This window comes from Myxine glutinosa, chromosome 6 (assembly GCF_964187855.1).
Source record: "Myxine glutinosa chromosome 6, kmMyxGlut1.1, whole genome shotgun sequence".
Taxonomy (NCBI): Eukaryota; Metazoa; Chordata; class Myxini; order Myxiniformes; family Myxinidae; genus Myxine; species Myxine glutinosa.
In genome coordinates this window covers 162,295,735-162,310,989 of record NC_136266.1, presented here as the reverse complement: position 1 = coordinate 162,310,989, position 15,255 = coordinate 162,295,735, and the positions used below count along the sequence as shown (strand labels likewise).

The following is a 15,255-nucleotide window of genomic DNA, read 5'->3' as shown; positions in this document are numbered from 1 at the left end:
CTATTATTGTATTAATGCAAATAAGGATTTGTCTTACAGAGAATTCACCCAATGGTGTGGCTGAACAAGCAACGTAGATCTGTGACAAAATACAGGAAGTAGAATAATAAGATTTTTACCTTTCAAATCAGGAATGTTCATACATTGCAAGCTCCAAAATACTTCCGGAGAGAAACTTAAAACTTTTATATAAAAGAGGTGATACGCGGCGGAAAACAGAGATGGTTTGGTATATTTTAATGACGTTTATTACGTCACAATAAACTGTATCAATGCAAGAAATGCTACAAAAGTGCGTTCAGAATGTTATATGAACGACAAATTCACAATAGTCCAAGAAACGCCAAAGCATGATTTATTTTTAGCTCACCTGGAATGTAGTCGTAAACACTTGCAAATTCCTCTCCAAAACCGCTAATGGGATTGTGACCAAATTTGGCGCAAATTATATTTCGTATGTTTAAATTTCGTATTTCGTATGTTCGTTTCGTATGTTCGTATGTAAAAAGTTTTCCATTTATACAGCAAATTGGCCATTTCATGAAGATTAAAATTTACAATCTTGATCAAAGCTCAGGTCAACAGGATGAAAAGTGACGATTTTTCAGATGAAAAATGATGATTTTAGAAGTTTGACCTTAAGTTGACCTTTGACCTCATAAATAGTTGGTTTCCTAATTCAGTAAGGCAATATGCAAATGCTGTTCAATTTTCAAGTCAATCCTCAGAAATCGGATGAGAATTGAAGGTTTTTCAGATGAAAAGTGATGATTTTGGAAGTTTGACCTTGAGTTGACCTTTGACATATTGACCTCAAAAATAGTATGTTTCCCAATTTATTGACAATATACAAATGTTATTCAATTTTCAAGTCAATCAGATTTAAAATGGCGATTTTAGAAATTTGACCTCCAGATAACCTTTGACCTCAAAATCAATAGGCTTTTCAATTGGGACGACCTAGACAACTTGGTGAAGTTTCGTGACGATCGGTTTAGAAATGTGATCTGTTGGCCAGACAAATTGGTTTAGACAAACAGACAAACAAACAGACAGACAGACAGACAGAACCACAAACGCACCCGACCAATATACCTGAAAAATCTTCGATTTTGCAAGTAATAATAATATCATCATTTATACCCAAACCCGGTGGTGTAAAGGTTAGAGAGTACACTACGACGGTTTGAATCCCATCCCGGTCCAGTGAGTCGTACCAAAAACTTTTAAAATGTTCCGTACTGCTTCCTTGCTTGAATCTCAGTATTTAAAAAGAATAAATCATCATGGGATAACAACCATAGGTGGGTAACCATTGTGCAGGCTTCATGACCAAACGGCCTCGTTCTGCATTGATATTTCCTTGGGAAGGATCTCATGTTTAAAAGTAACGTTAAAATATCAGAACGAGAGACTCACGGCAGAGATGAATGGTGAATATCCACAACATCGTGATCATAAACACAAGGTCAAGGCTCCGTCGTGTCAGGGTCATTCCGTACAAGTCTGATGCGATCCGCATGGTCTCAATTTCAATAGTTGTAACACTCGGCTTTCAGCTTCTTTCTTTTTGTGGCTTTTTATGTCCTTTCAACTGTCTGTTGGAGAAAAGCAGAAGGAAATTGACAAATTGTTTTGGAATGCGTCTCGTCATAAAAAAATGGGGAAACGTCAACAATCGGATCGTGTTCTTGTCGGAGTGCTGCGGACATATTTCAAAAAAACGTACAAGATGTTTAGATTTGTGTCTGTTTATACCTTCCTGTCTTATTTGGTATTGGATGACATTTTTTGATATTCAGGGCATTTCAATGGTTTATTTTGAAAAAGTTGCACAAGATTAACTAGATACTAGAAAGAGCAATGAAAGGTTGCAGGCGCTCCTTTTAACCTGGTCTTGCTTAATAGTTCGTATTTTATAGATATAATCACATTCTAATTATACTGCACTGCACATGTACATACTTTAGAGACGGAGGTGCTCGGTTGAAAAAAAAAAAGATAACGTTTAAAAATTGTGGTCGATGTTGGCACGATGTGCGGAAAAACAAAGACAAGAAGGATAGTGCGCATACTTCCGCCAGGCTGAACAATTTACTTTTTGTATCCCACTAAGGTCCAGATCTGGCCTATCAAAAAATCCAATAGGCTTGTTGTTGTCATCTTCCCAAACTGTCCACCAAGTTTCGTCAAATTCCTTCCACAACTTTTTGAAATATCGTGCTATTTGTCATTTTTGGCTGCGTCTCTCAATGGTGAAGAATCACTTAAAAGTTCTAGTATTCTGGATCTTCAACAAAATTGAACCAATTCGTCCTCGTCACACACCCAACATGTACACTAAATTTTGTCCGAATCCATCCACAAGCTTTGGAGATATCCTGCTCACAACTCCTTCAAATTCCCTGTTTTCTTTCCTGAAAGCCCCTGTAGTGTCCATCTTGTTTATCCCATGTACCCTGCCCCAGCCGTCTCTCTTCCACAGTTGTTGTGCACCCCCCTCTTGTCTACAAAGACTTGTCTTGTCTGCACTCCCTTTATTATCTCTCTATATTATAAAAGAAAGTTTTTGTTTGTTTGTCTGTGCAAGCTAATCTCCTGAACGGTGAAAGATAGGAGGAAACCTCTAATACAAAAAATGTCGGCACAGGCCCCGGGAAGGTTTTAGGCGAGGTGGCGAGGCCGGTTGAGGCCGCTTCGGCCGGGCTGGGCCCATTTCACAATTAAAAGCTGAGCTGAATTATAATAATCAATCTTCCATGGCCGCGAGTAAAAGCTGTATTATCGTAGTCAATCTTCTACGGCCGTGGGTAAAAGCTGAATTATGGTAGTAAATTCATTCAAAAAGAACCAAAAATATCGGGACGGGCCCCGGGGAGGTTATAGTCTAGATGGCGGGGGTGGTCGAGGCCCACCTCAGCCGAGCTGGTCCCATTTCACAATTAAAAGCTGAGCTGAATTATAGTAGTCAATCGTTTACGGCTGCGAGTAAAAGCTGAATTATAGTAGTAAATTCATTCAAAAAGAAGCAAAAATGTCAGGACGGGCCCCGGGAAGGTTATAGGCTAGGTGGCGAGGCCGGTCGAGGCCGCTTCGGCCGGGCTGGGCCCATTTCACAATTAAAAGCTGAGCTGAATTATAATAATCAATCTTCCATGGCCGCGAGTAAAAGCTGTATTATCGTAGTCAATCTTCTACGGCCATGGGTAAAAGCTGAATTATGGTAGTAAATTCATTCAAAAAGAACCAAAAATATCGGGACGGGCTCCGGGGAGGTTATAGTCTAGATGGCGGGGGTGGTCGAGGCCCACCTCAGCCGAGCTGGTCCCATTTCACAATTAAAAGCTGAGCTGAATTATAGTAGTCAATCGTTTACGGCTGCGAGTAAAAGCTGAATTATAGTAGTAAATTCATTCAAAAAGAAGCAAAAATGTCAGGACTGGCCCCGGGAAGGTTATAGGCTAGGTGGCGAGGCCGGTCGAGGCCGCATCGGCCGGGCTGGGCCCATTTCGCAATTAAAAGCTGAGCTGAATTATAGTAGTCAATCTTCTACGGCCGTGAGTAAAAGCTGAATTACAGTAATCAATCTTCTACAGCCGCGAGTAAAAGATGAATTATAGTAGTCAATCTTCTATGGCCGCGAGTAAAAGCTGAATTATGGTAGTAAATTCATTTAAAAAGAACTAAAAATGTCGGGACGGGCCTCGGGAAGGTTATAGGCTAGGTGGTGAGGCCGGTCGAGGCCGCCTTGGCCGGGCTGGCCCCATTTCGCAAATAAAAGCTGAGCTGAATTATAGTCGTCAATCTTCTCCGGCCACGAGTAAAAGCTGAATTATGGTAGTAAATTCATTCAAAAAGAACTAAAAATGTCGGGACAGGCCCCGGGAAGGTTATAGGCTAGGTCACGAGGCTGCTTCAGCCGGGCTGGGCCCATTTCGCAATTAAAAGCTGAGCTGAATTATAATAGTCAATCTTATACGGCCGCGAAAAAGCTGAATTATAGCAGTAAATTCATTCAAAAATAACCCGGGCAACACCCGGTGCTTTCGGCTAGTATGTCATACAGTCACGTGAAAAAGTAAGTACACCCCATGTAAAGTTTTGACTTTTTCAACATATTTCAACATACAGCTATTTGATCTTCATTTCAACAATATTGATAGATAAAGGTGATATAATATAACAAATATCATGAAACATTTACATTTTGTAGTCTATTGTATAATTTAAATAAACATAAATGCAAATTTCGCATGTGGAAAAAGTAAGTACACCCCTACATTTATCACTACTTCAAATACCTAAAATTAGAATCAGGTGCACCAGCTCAGGTGCAAATGATTAGAACATCGTTAGAGAGGATCTTGGAGGAACCTGTCTTATTTAAACCTGACATTTAGTTTGGTTTGCTCTTTGTTGTTGAAGTGTGCGGCGTCACCATAACTAGATCAAAAGAGCTCTCTGAGGCCTTCAGAAAGAAGGTTATAGATGCCTACGAGTCTGGGAAGGGATTTAAAAAGATCTCCAAACAATTTGAAATCAATCATTCGACTGTCAAGAAGATCATCTGCAAGTGGAGAAGATTCCAAACAACTGCCAACTTGTTCAGGCCAGGCCGCCCCAGCAAGTTCAGTCCGAGAGCAGACCGCAAGATGCTGAAAGAAGTCTCTAAGAACCCCAGAATGTCATCACGGGACCTACAGGTAGCTCTTGCCACTGTTGATGTCAAAGTGCACAAGTCTACAATTAGAAAGAGGCTGCACCAATTTGATCTACATGGGAGGTGTGCCAGGAGGAAATATTTGCTGTCCAGAAAGAACATCAGGGCAAGACTAAAGTTTGCCAATGAACACCGAGGCAAAGACCAGCACTTCTGGAACAATGTGCTCTGGACAGATGAGTCAAAGGTAGAGCTATTTGGCCACAGTACCAGAACACATGTTTGGCGAAAACCAAAGACAGCATTTGACCACAAGAACCTGATACCAACTGTAAAGCATGGTGGTGGAAATATTATGGTTTGGGGCAGCTTTGCTGCATCAGGGCCTGGGCAGCTCACCATCATATAATCCACTATGAATTCTTCATTGTACCAGAGGGTGCTTGAGGATAATGTGAGGCCATCTGTCGGCAAGTTGAAGCTCAACCGAAGGTGGACCTTGCAACATGAAAATGACCCTAAGCATACCAGTAAATCCACCAAGAAATGGCTGAAACGAAAGAAATTGAGGGTTCTGGAATGGCCAAGTCAAAGCCCGGATCTAAATCCCATCGAGATGTTGTGGGGGGATTTGAAACGAGCTGTGCATGCAAGAAACCCCTCAAACATCGCACAGCTGAAAGAATTCTGCATGGAGGAGTGGGCAAAAATTTCTCCCAGTCGGTCAGAGACTGGTAGGCAATTATAAGAAACGCCTACTTCAGGTTGTTTCTGCCAAAGGGGGCAATACCACCTAATAGAGCCAAGGGTGTACTTACTTTTTCCACATGCGAAATTTGCATTTATGTTTATTTAAATTATACAATGGACTACAAAATGTAAATGTTTCATGATATTTGTTGTATTATATCACCTTTATCTATCAATATTGTTGAAATGAAGATCAAATAGCTGTATGTTGGAATATGTTGAAAAAGTCAAAACTTTACGTGGGGTGTACTTACTTTTTCACGTGACTATGTGGAAGCTCTTATATGAGCCTCAACCAAGTACACAAAAACACAAGATCGAAAGACCAACAACAGTGTCACTGGGCTTGGATGATTTGCTGTCCCATTGTCATGTTATCAGATCCTCAGCTCTGATTGGTGGACTTTATGAGGGACATACATATATCTACCGACAGACAGACAAACGCTGTCCCAGATGGCATTACCCTACGGGCTTCTCCGTAAAAAAAACAAAAACCAAATAAACAAACAAGATAGATGTGCATATTGTGACATATACAATGGTTGTCATGGAAACAGCAATTTGGTAATTTGGAAAATAAGACCTATCGAGTGTTTTACATGACTCGGGGAAAATCCCGTCAAAATGACAGGCACCCAAAAGTTTTATATTTGTGCCTTTTTGCTTTATTGCTGCCATTTATTATATTAAACAGTTTGTTCAACCTTCAAGAATGGTTGATCAGAGTAGTGATGGCAATGTACAAAAGAGCACGCACAGCTGTAAGGACGAAGGACGGGAACAGTGGTGAGTTTGAGGTGAAGGTGGGAGTGCATCACGGGTCGGTACTAAGTCCACTACTATTTGTAGCTGTGATGGAGGTGCTGGCTCAGCACGTAAAGGAGGGTTTACCGTGGGAGTTGTTGTATGCAGATGATCTAGTGTTGATTGCAGAAAGTATGGATGGACTGAAGGAGAAGATGAACAAGTGGAAGGATGTATGGAGACAAAAGGTCTGAAGGTGAATATCGGAAAAACGAAGGTGATGGCAAGTGGTAAAGCATGTGGTGAGGTGGAAAGAACTGGGAAGTGGCCCTGTGCTGTGTGCAGGAAGGGTGTCGGAGTGAATTCCATTCAATGTACAATGTGCGCTGAGTGGGTTCATCAAAAATGTAGTGGTTTGAGAGGGTCATTAACCAGTGTGGCAGCTACATTCAAGTGTAAGGTGTGCACAGAGGGAGCTGCAGATGGAGGAAATGTTGAGTTGGACCTTGGAGATGGCGTGAAGCTGGAAGGTGTGAAAACATTTTGTTACCTTGGAGACATGCTGAATGGAAAAGGTGGATCAGACTCGGCAACGGTTGCTCGAGTGAGATGTGCATGGAAGAAGTTTCGGGAACTGAGTGGCGTGCTGACGAGGAGGGGAGTGTCATTGAAGCTGAAGGGAAAGGTGTATGCTGCATGTGTGAGAAGTGTTATGATTTTTGGGAGTGAGACATGGGTAATGAACGTAGAGCAGCAACGAAGGCTGGAAAGGGTGGAAATGCGAATGGTTCGGTGGATGTGTGGAGTATCGTTGAGAGAGAGGAAGACAAATGATGAATTGCGAAAGATGATGGGGAATAGAGCCTGTGATGGATGCTGTGAAGAGGAAAAGGTCGAGATGGTTTGGTCATGTTTTGAGGAAGGATGAAAGTGACTGGTTGAAAAGAGTGATGGAAATGAATGTAGAAGGAAGTAGAGGACGGGGAAGACCGAGAAAGACTTGGCTAAAGATGGTCGAAGAAGAAATGCGGGCAAAGGGGTTAACAAGGGGAGATGCAGAAAATAGGGCAAAATGGAGAAGATTGTCATGGGGACCGCAAGGCTAACCCCCGCTCTTGCAGGGAAAATGGCCTTAAAATCCCTGTTGTTGTTCAACCTCTCGAGTGGATACGACTCTTTTTCCACCATCTGGTTAGTTAAACCACCAGACTGGTTTGTAAAACTTCCGTTTTCCATGCGTGGGTGGATTTAAATTTGCCCAATCACCGCTGGGTCATCCAGACTATACCCACTTGTACAGGGTTGGTGAGTGAGGGTTCAGACTATATACAATAGTGGCCAAAAATATTAGCACCTTTGCACTTTTTTCAAAGAATGCACCATTTCTTCCAGTAAATTATTGAAATTAAAAAATATTTTGGTGTCCACAAATGTATTTCTTTGGTTTGCAGTGGAATCAAACAAAAAAGGTGAAAAAATACTAAATCTTGGCTTATTCCACAGGAATCCTAAAATGGCCTGGACAATATAATTGGCACCTTTCTGAAGTGGTTAGAAATAATTAGATTTCAAGCAGGTGATTCTCCTTTACTTTGGAATTGAACTCACCAATGGTGACTCATTCAACCAGTTTGAATAGATAAAATAAGTAATTCTGCTGTTTGTCACAGTGTGTACCACAATGAGCATGGAGAAAAGAAAGAAAACCAGAGAATTGTCGAATGAGGTCAGACACAAGATTGTAGCCAAGCATGGACAATCTCCAGGCTACAAGTCCATCTTCAGAGACCTTGATGTCCCTGTGCCCACCATACATACACAATGTTATCAGGACGTTTAAGGCCCATGGCACTGTCGCCAACTCTGTGGACGTGGCCGCAAGAGAGAACTTGATCGAAGATGGATTGTTCGAATGGTGGAGAAAGCACTTCGATTAACTGCCAAACAGATTCAAGCTGACCTTCAGAAACAAGGTACGTCAGTTTCACCTCGCACCATCCGTCGCCAACTCAATGAAAGAGGTTTCTATTGTAGGAGACTCAGGCTGAAAGACACAAGAAAGCACAACTGGAGTTTTCCAAAACACACCTGAACAAGTCAAAGTCCTTCTGGGAGAATGTCCGGTGGACAGATGAGACAAAATTAGGGCTTTTTGGTAAAGCACATCATCTCTATGTTTAAAGAAAACAAAATGAAGCCTTCAAAGAAAAGATCACCTTCCCTACAGTCAAACATGGAGGAGGTTCAGTGATGTTTTGGGGGTGGTGTGCTGCCTCTGGCACTGGGTGCCTTGAATGTGTACAGGGCATCATGAAATCAGGAGATTACCAAGGCATTTTGGAGCACAATGTTCAACCCAGTGTCAGAAAACTGGGTCTCTGTCGAAGGTCATGGGTCTTGCAGCAGGACAGTGACCCAAACACACTTCAAAAATCACCCAGGAATGGTTCAAGACAAAACGCTCGATTGTTCTGAAGTGTCCAGCAATGAGTCCAGATCTAAATCCCATTGAACACCTGTGGGGAGATCTGAAAACGGCAGTTGGGAGAAGGCACCCTTCAAATCTGGGAGAACTGGAGTAGTTTGCACAAGAAGAGTAGGGCAAACTGCCAGTATTGAGCTGTAGGAAGCTCATTCATGGCTATAGGAAGCATTTGACTGCAGTTATTTTGTCCAAAGGCTGTGATACCAAATATTAAGTCGAGGGTGTCAATAATTTTGTCAATGACATTTCTTTTTATTTTCTGATTTAAAAGGATATATTAAGTTCTGAATCAAAAACAAAGGTTCTGTAATATTAACAGTGAAATCAAGAATTGTGGAGACCAAATACGTTTGTCAATTTGAACTTATTTTTGGAGAAAATTGTGAGTTATTTGAAAAAAAGTGCAAGCGTGCCAATATTTTTGGGCACGACTGTACATGACATGATGAAAAACCACAGATGTTAAAACTTCGATGTAATGATACATACATGTGTAAATTTGTATCAGAGGTTTGAGTTGCAGGTAACATAAAGGTGTGCTTTTTTTCCGGAAGGCTCATCTCTTGTGATAACTCTTACGGTGTGCACCGGTTTGATGTCCATTCGTGTACGGATTCTTGATGGTTGATCAGTTTATTTTCTTTAACAGTGGAATTATTTTTTTTGGCAGAAATATCCCCATGTGGAGAGAACCTGGAAGAGGTATTTCAGCATACTCATTTGCACCCACCCATATGTTATATGTATAGATCTCAATAATTTGTACAAGTCAACAGGAAATATATTCAATGGACTCTTGGGTTTGGAGGAAACAATGTTGTTGTCAAGCATTTGACTTTGTAAAGCATTAACATGCAAATTGTCAGTTCTGTCTTTGTTGTGCTTGCTGCAGGTGTCCTTCCACTTTCATTCGTCCCTCAGTGTTTCTTAATATGTCCATAAATATTTTTTCTGAGTTACTTTATTGTTACAAGGAGGTTTCTGAGAGTGAAAGTAGTTGTTTCTTTCGTTGTTGCCTTCGATAAAACGATCATTACTTTGTACTGCTTATCTCAGCTTGGTGCGGTTAACGTATCTTGTTGAAGATATTAGGGTCTTGAGTTCATAGTTCACATCACCCTTATGGAGGTAAATGCAAGGATCTTCAGCACAATGAGTCTTCCCCCTTTGATATCTCTACCTGCTAACAGCTCTTGAAGGATGATCCATTTCAAGAGCTCTTTGCTGTTCACAAGAGCCACATCTTGACTACCATTTGGAGCAGGCAGGGACAGCTCTTCTGTGGCGAGATGTCAAAAAGGCGAGGCCAGAGCATTCGGGGTAGCTTGGAATAAACGTTTAAAATTATCTTGACCTTTGACCTGGAAACAAAGGATAATTTTGGTGTAGGATGATATTCCACCTGTGTGTGGTCCAATGATCAACGCTCTGCCAGACTGGGAGGTATCCATAGGATTCCACGTCCGCCCGTAATTTGTGTGCAGGTCGGTGGTTTAAGAACCATGTGGCCGCTGGTGAATCTCCCAACAGTGAATAGCCGAGGGGAGCACCACCTTTTACTCCTTTTGACGAATGGCACCTTAAATTTGCGGATTCCCTATCGACCCGTCGATGCGTTTATTCTGACAAATTGATGACACGTAAAGAGTTCCACATTCCCCAATGTCCACCACACAGGTTCGCAATGATAAAGGATTTATTTACAACGAATGGGTGGGGGAGAAGGGAAGAGACAGCGTGGCCGCACATATGTGGTGAATTAAATGAAAAAGCAACACTCGGTCCAGCGACCATGGATCCTCAAAGGCTCAATTATTCGGCCAAACCCATGGAATTATTCCTGATAGGTGTAACACCCTGCAACCCATGCCTACAGAAAATAGATTTTTTTTTGGACCCCGACTGCATTTTCCGACCAATCACCATGTAACTTTGTTTAAAAAAAAAATCTATGCATTGAGGTTCTTATATTGAAAGTTGTGTCAATCGTTGTTGCAGTTTCTGAAAAAAAAAACGAATTTAAAAACGAACAACAAGAAAAAGACATAAAATGTCATAGCCCCCGCCGAGGTTTTATTAATTTTGCTGTACGGAGTTAAAGGCTCTCAGTCGGCCATCTTTGGTTGGATGATAAAACAAAATCTTCTGCATATGCATACTCATGTATTGTCTTTGTGCCAAGTTAAGAAAATCGGTCCATGCATGTCCGAGAAATTGTTGTTGACACGATTATGTAACAGAATGGCTGCCAGTCGGCCATCTTGGATCTGATATTGAAAAGATATGACGACTTATGTAAGCCATCATTCATTATCTGTGTGCCAAATTTAAACAAGATCGGTAAATGCATGTCCGAGAAAAGGTTGACGACGTGTTCAATATCAGGCTTTTTAAAACTAAAAAGGCAGCCAGTCTACCAGTCGGCCATCTTTGATCAGATAGCAAAATAAAGTGAGGTGCAGCTGTATGCCATCATGAACTGTGCTTGTGCCAGGTTTCAAGAAAATCAGACCATGCATGTTCAAGAAATGGTTAGGGACACGTTTAAGTAACAAAATGGCTTCCAGTCGGCCATCTTTGATCTGATCTCGAAAAATAACATGACTTGGATATGTATGTATACTGTCATGTGTTGTCTTTTTGACAAATATGAACAAAATTGGTCCATACATCTCGATATGGTTGAGGACGCACAAAAGGACGGACGAGACCAAATCCATAAGTCCCCGTTTCGGACCGAGTCCAACAGGGGCTAATATAGGTGACGAAGGCTAACAGATGCGAGGACGGAAGAAAAAGAAAGCGAGGGCCTAGGCCGACATTCCACAACATGATCAAGGATGGTTGTGGACACTTATTACTAGTTAATGTTATTTTATTCACTTGGGCTGATGAGATGGAGGGAGCAAGAGAGTGTGTCCAGAAATGAAGCTGTTAGTATCGATTCTTCTTCTTCAATTTCATTCATCGATGCAGGAGAACCGGACCATGCCCTGTACATCTTGCTGGCATTGGCTGATAAAGGTGTGCTTTTGTTTCCAAATGATGTGTGCGTGCTGTCCCTCGAATGGACGTTAAATGTACGTCCCATCTGTGGGCATTAGTTGGAAGACGTTTAAGGTCACTCTCGAAGAGTAGGGGGGGGGGGGGCATCGCCACACTGAACAAATTACATATTGCTGCCCGAACTATTGCTGGGAGAGGGATGTCATACCACCCCAGCCTGACCCTGGCCTAGAAACTGGTTTGGCAGAACCAACGCTTAATAACACAGAGTATGGCACATTGGCCTGGTGTTGGCTGAGCGGTTAGGGCGCTAGCTTGGGATCCTAGGATCCTGAGTTCGAATCCCGGTCGATTGCTGAATTAACACCAGGGTGGTTGACTGAGCCTGTCATCCTTCCGAGGTCGGCAAAATTGAGTACCAGCTTGCTGGGATGAATGATCCGGTGTGTACCCCGATTTAGAATAGGTACACCATATCCCTGCGCATCGTAAGAGCGTGACCAAGGGTTGGCGTCAGGAAGGGCATCCGGCCATAAAAACATTTGCCTCAAACAGGACCCCATGAGGTCATGGGGCCTGCAAGGCCAACCCCCACTCTAGCGGGGAAAAATGGCCTCAAAACGATCATTCATTCATCATATTCATTCATGGCACATTGGATCAGACATGGGGTGTTCAAACCTGGTGTTGGCTTCATGGTTAAGATGGCTTGCTTAAGATCTTAAGGACCTGAATTCTAGCCCCAGTCATGCCAGTAACACCAGGTGGTTTGACTCAGCCACTCATTCTTCCAAGGTCAGCAAAAGGAGTACCAACTCTGGGAAATAAGCCAATATCCTGCGAAGGAGTGGCGACCCATCCAGGATTGTGCCTCCTCGCCAATGAAACTGCCTCAGCAACCCGATGGGTCTCACGGCACGAAAGGAGTGGCTTGCACAATGGCCTATGAACGACATACTCACAATAGTCCAAGACACTCCAATTTTAAAAAGTATAACGTACGTACATCGTGCATCTAAATTATAAAATGTTGATACATTTCATCACTGATTATGCATGCAGAATACATTTTAAAACTTTGACGTGATGCGTCTTGGACATCTGTGAGTATCTTGTTCATAACCACTATTTCCAAGTAGGCACAAGTCAACATTGCTTTGCTACAGGCATGTTGGAATAATACAGCGACAACAAAGACTCAAAATCCATTTTATAGCAATGAAATATTTCACAGGATCGTAAATCACATTCATGTCCCTCCTTCCTTTTCAACCTGTTGCTTATAGATGTTTAATAAAGCAAATATTCACGTGTATCATGCTCGGGTGAAGTAAGAGAAACAATGACTGCCATCTGAGAAACAATGCAAATAACAGTCACTGCCATTAGAGCGAAAATGGCCATCAATTTATTATGTACTCACGGAGAGGGGGTTGGAGGGTTTAGGGAGCAGGAAGAGAAGAAACACCTTTAGAGGCCATTTTTCCCCACAGAGCAGGGTTGGTCCTATTTTTTCGGGCAACGTGGTCCCTTTTTTTTGAGGCAATGTTTTACGGCCGGATGCCCTTCCTGCCGCCAACCCTGTTAGTCGCCTCTTGCGACACACACGGAATTACCAGTGAACTGGTACTCAATTTGCCGACCTCTGAAGGATGACAGGCTGAGTCAACCCACCTGGCGCTAATTCAGCGATCGACCGGGATTCAAACCCAGGATCCTAGGATCCCAAGCCGGCACCCTAACCGCTAAGCCAACACCAGGCTCTTTAGGGGGCAGGAGAATGAGAAAAATAATTGTTGTTAAGAAAAAGATGGAGGAATGGATATGAGAGAGCAAAGAGGATAAAGGAGTGGGAAGAGAAGTGAAGGATTGGGTGGAGAAGAGTAAAGGGAGGAGCAGGTGAGTGTTTGCGGAGGATGAAGGTGTCAAAATGCAGTCATATAATTTCAAACGTAATAAATTGATAGCCCTCGACATTATTAATTCATATAAATAATCACGTGCAGTTGTTAGTAAAACGAAAAGGAAACACGTTCCAGAAGTATCACAACTGTTCGTGAAAGTATAAAAATAAGTCACAAAACAAGAAAAATGCATGCCGCCCAAGATTCTGTGGTTGTGTGAATCGGTGGACTTGGGAGCAAGAAGATTAACATACCAGGTGTGTAACGAGCAAGGTTTAAGTCAGACAAAGCTGTCGATTACAGGTCAAGGAAGGTTCGTATGCAAGATAAAGCGCCGGTCACTCTCTGCACTCGCTCGCAACATTCTGTAATGAAGAATGTCCATTTACTGCAGGCATTCCATAGGATAAAGGCACTTGGGGAGGGAAAGGTCTTGTAGGCAAAGGCGGGTCCACGATGCAGCCTTTTAGTTCCAAAGCCATGCAAATCGAATTCACCTTCCGATATAGCATGATGCATTCCATAACCCACATAATAGTTGGTCCATGCTTGCGAGTCAAAGAACAGTTTGTCGATGGGAGAATTCTTAATCACCAAAAAAAAAAAAGTGACATCAGCGGAGCGGACAATGAAAAAGCACAACCCAAGGAATGACGAGAATACTGGCCTGGGCCTGTTGTGCCCTGCTCCTTATGAGCGCATTTACTGTTGGAGCGTACGTGCTCTGTGTTAGCACCCGATGAAGACCAGTCCACGACTGAAAATAACTTTCTTTCTGTGCCTTCGTCTATTTTGTTTTATTTTAACTAAAACCTCGAGTTGGTTGTGCTTTTCTGTTCTCTGCTCTGTGGTTCTCCCAAGTTCTGGTGAGGATGGTTGTGAATGTCTGCTCTTTACCAGAAGAGGGTGCCAGTGTACTTCCGTGACAAGTAATGGGACTGAGAGGCCTGGTAGTTGTGATGAAACGTAAAACAACTTTGTGTGGAGGAATTAAGAAAGGGTGTTTTGGAAGTAGAGTTGAAATCAACAGGACGTTGGTCGAGGAATGCTAACCGTCCTCGGCAGCAAGGAGGAGCTGACGTTTCCGGCGTTAATCCTTCGTCGTCTTGATGCCCGAAACGTCAGCTTCTTCTTTCCATTGCAATTATTGTTAGCATACCTCAATAAACGTCCTTTTGATTTCGTCCGTCGTTCTACCTTTTCGCAAACGCAGAACGACACTTGCCTTCACCAGCGAGACCAATTCTTCATTCCACTTTGTAACCATGTTTGAGGATCCAAAGAACCCAATTTCAGCTTTCCTGATTGTACTTCCCAATAGTGAGGTGAAGGAATGATAATAGTATTTGTCCGTCTTCACTGAAATGCCCAGAAAACAATTCAGAATACCACCTCAAATTACATATCTAAATTACCCATCAACATTTGCTCGGACATCTTGCTCAAGGTACTCTGCAATCAATTTTTGGGGGTTTTTTTGCAGAATATTTCCTTTGCGGGCCGCAGCTGGCATCCCGTAGCATATAAATCAAGCTCAGGCAGATGTGAATGGGGTTTTCTGCAGTTGCATCAACAAGCAGTTAAGAAGGTCATTTTACGAGCGGTAGTCCTTCTTGCTGTGTGGTTTATTACCCAAGACGTTGTCCATCTCCATCACAATCTGGTTTGTCAGTTTGGGCAACACCTGAAGAAGAACAATCCCA

The 15,255-nt window shown here is 42.5% G+C and overlaps 3 protein-coding genes across 15 annotated transcripts in view; 1 reads left to right on the top strand and 2 right to left on the bottom strand.

Moving 5' to 3' along the window:
• The window catches only part of LOC144892691 (uncharacterized), a 78,580-nt gene extending 76,967 nt beyond the window's left edge, over nt 1–1,613 (bottom strand). For 2 of the 8 annotated variants that reach the window (XM_078780831.1, XM_078780835.1), the window contains exon 1: nt 1,420–1,552. In XM_078780831.1, the coding sequence (XP_078636957.1) occupies nt 1,420–1,522 (103 nt within the window). In that variant the 5' untranslated portion in view covers nt 1,523–1,552. Of the gene's footprint in view, nt 1–37; nt 80–1,419 lie in introns of those variants that run through there. The other 6 variants (XR_013623908.1, XR_013623907.1, XM_078780836.1 and 3 more) reach the window with 6 other exon arrangements.
• Nucleotides 1–15,255, top strand: part of LOC144892693 (protein FAM200C-like) — a 1,175,895-nt gene that overhangs the window by 546,013 nt on the left and 614,627 nt on the right. The window lies entirely within an intron of this gene.
• KCNAB2 (potassium voltage-gated channel subfamily A regulatory beta subunit 2) overlaps nt 12,844–15,255 on the bottom strand; it is a 214,426-nt gene continuing 212,014 nt past the window's right edge. For all 6 annotated transcript variants that reach the window (XM_078780853.1, XM_078780851.1, XM_078780852.1 and 3 more), the window contains one exon: nt 12,844–15,236. In XM_078780853.1, the coding sequence (XP_078636979.1) occupies nt 15,147–15,236 (90 nt within the window). In that variant the 3' untranslated portion in view covers nt 12,844–15,146. The remainder of the gene's footprint in view (nt 15,237–15,255) is intronic.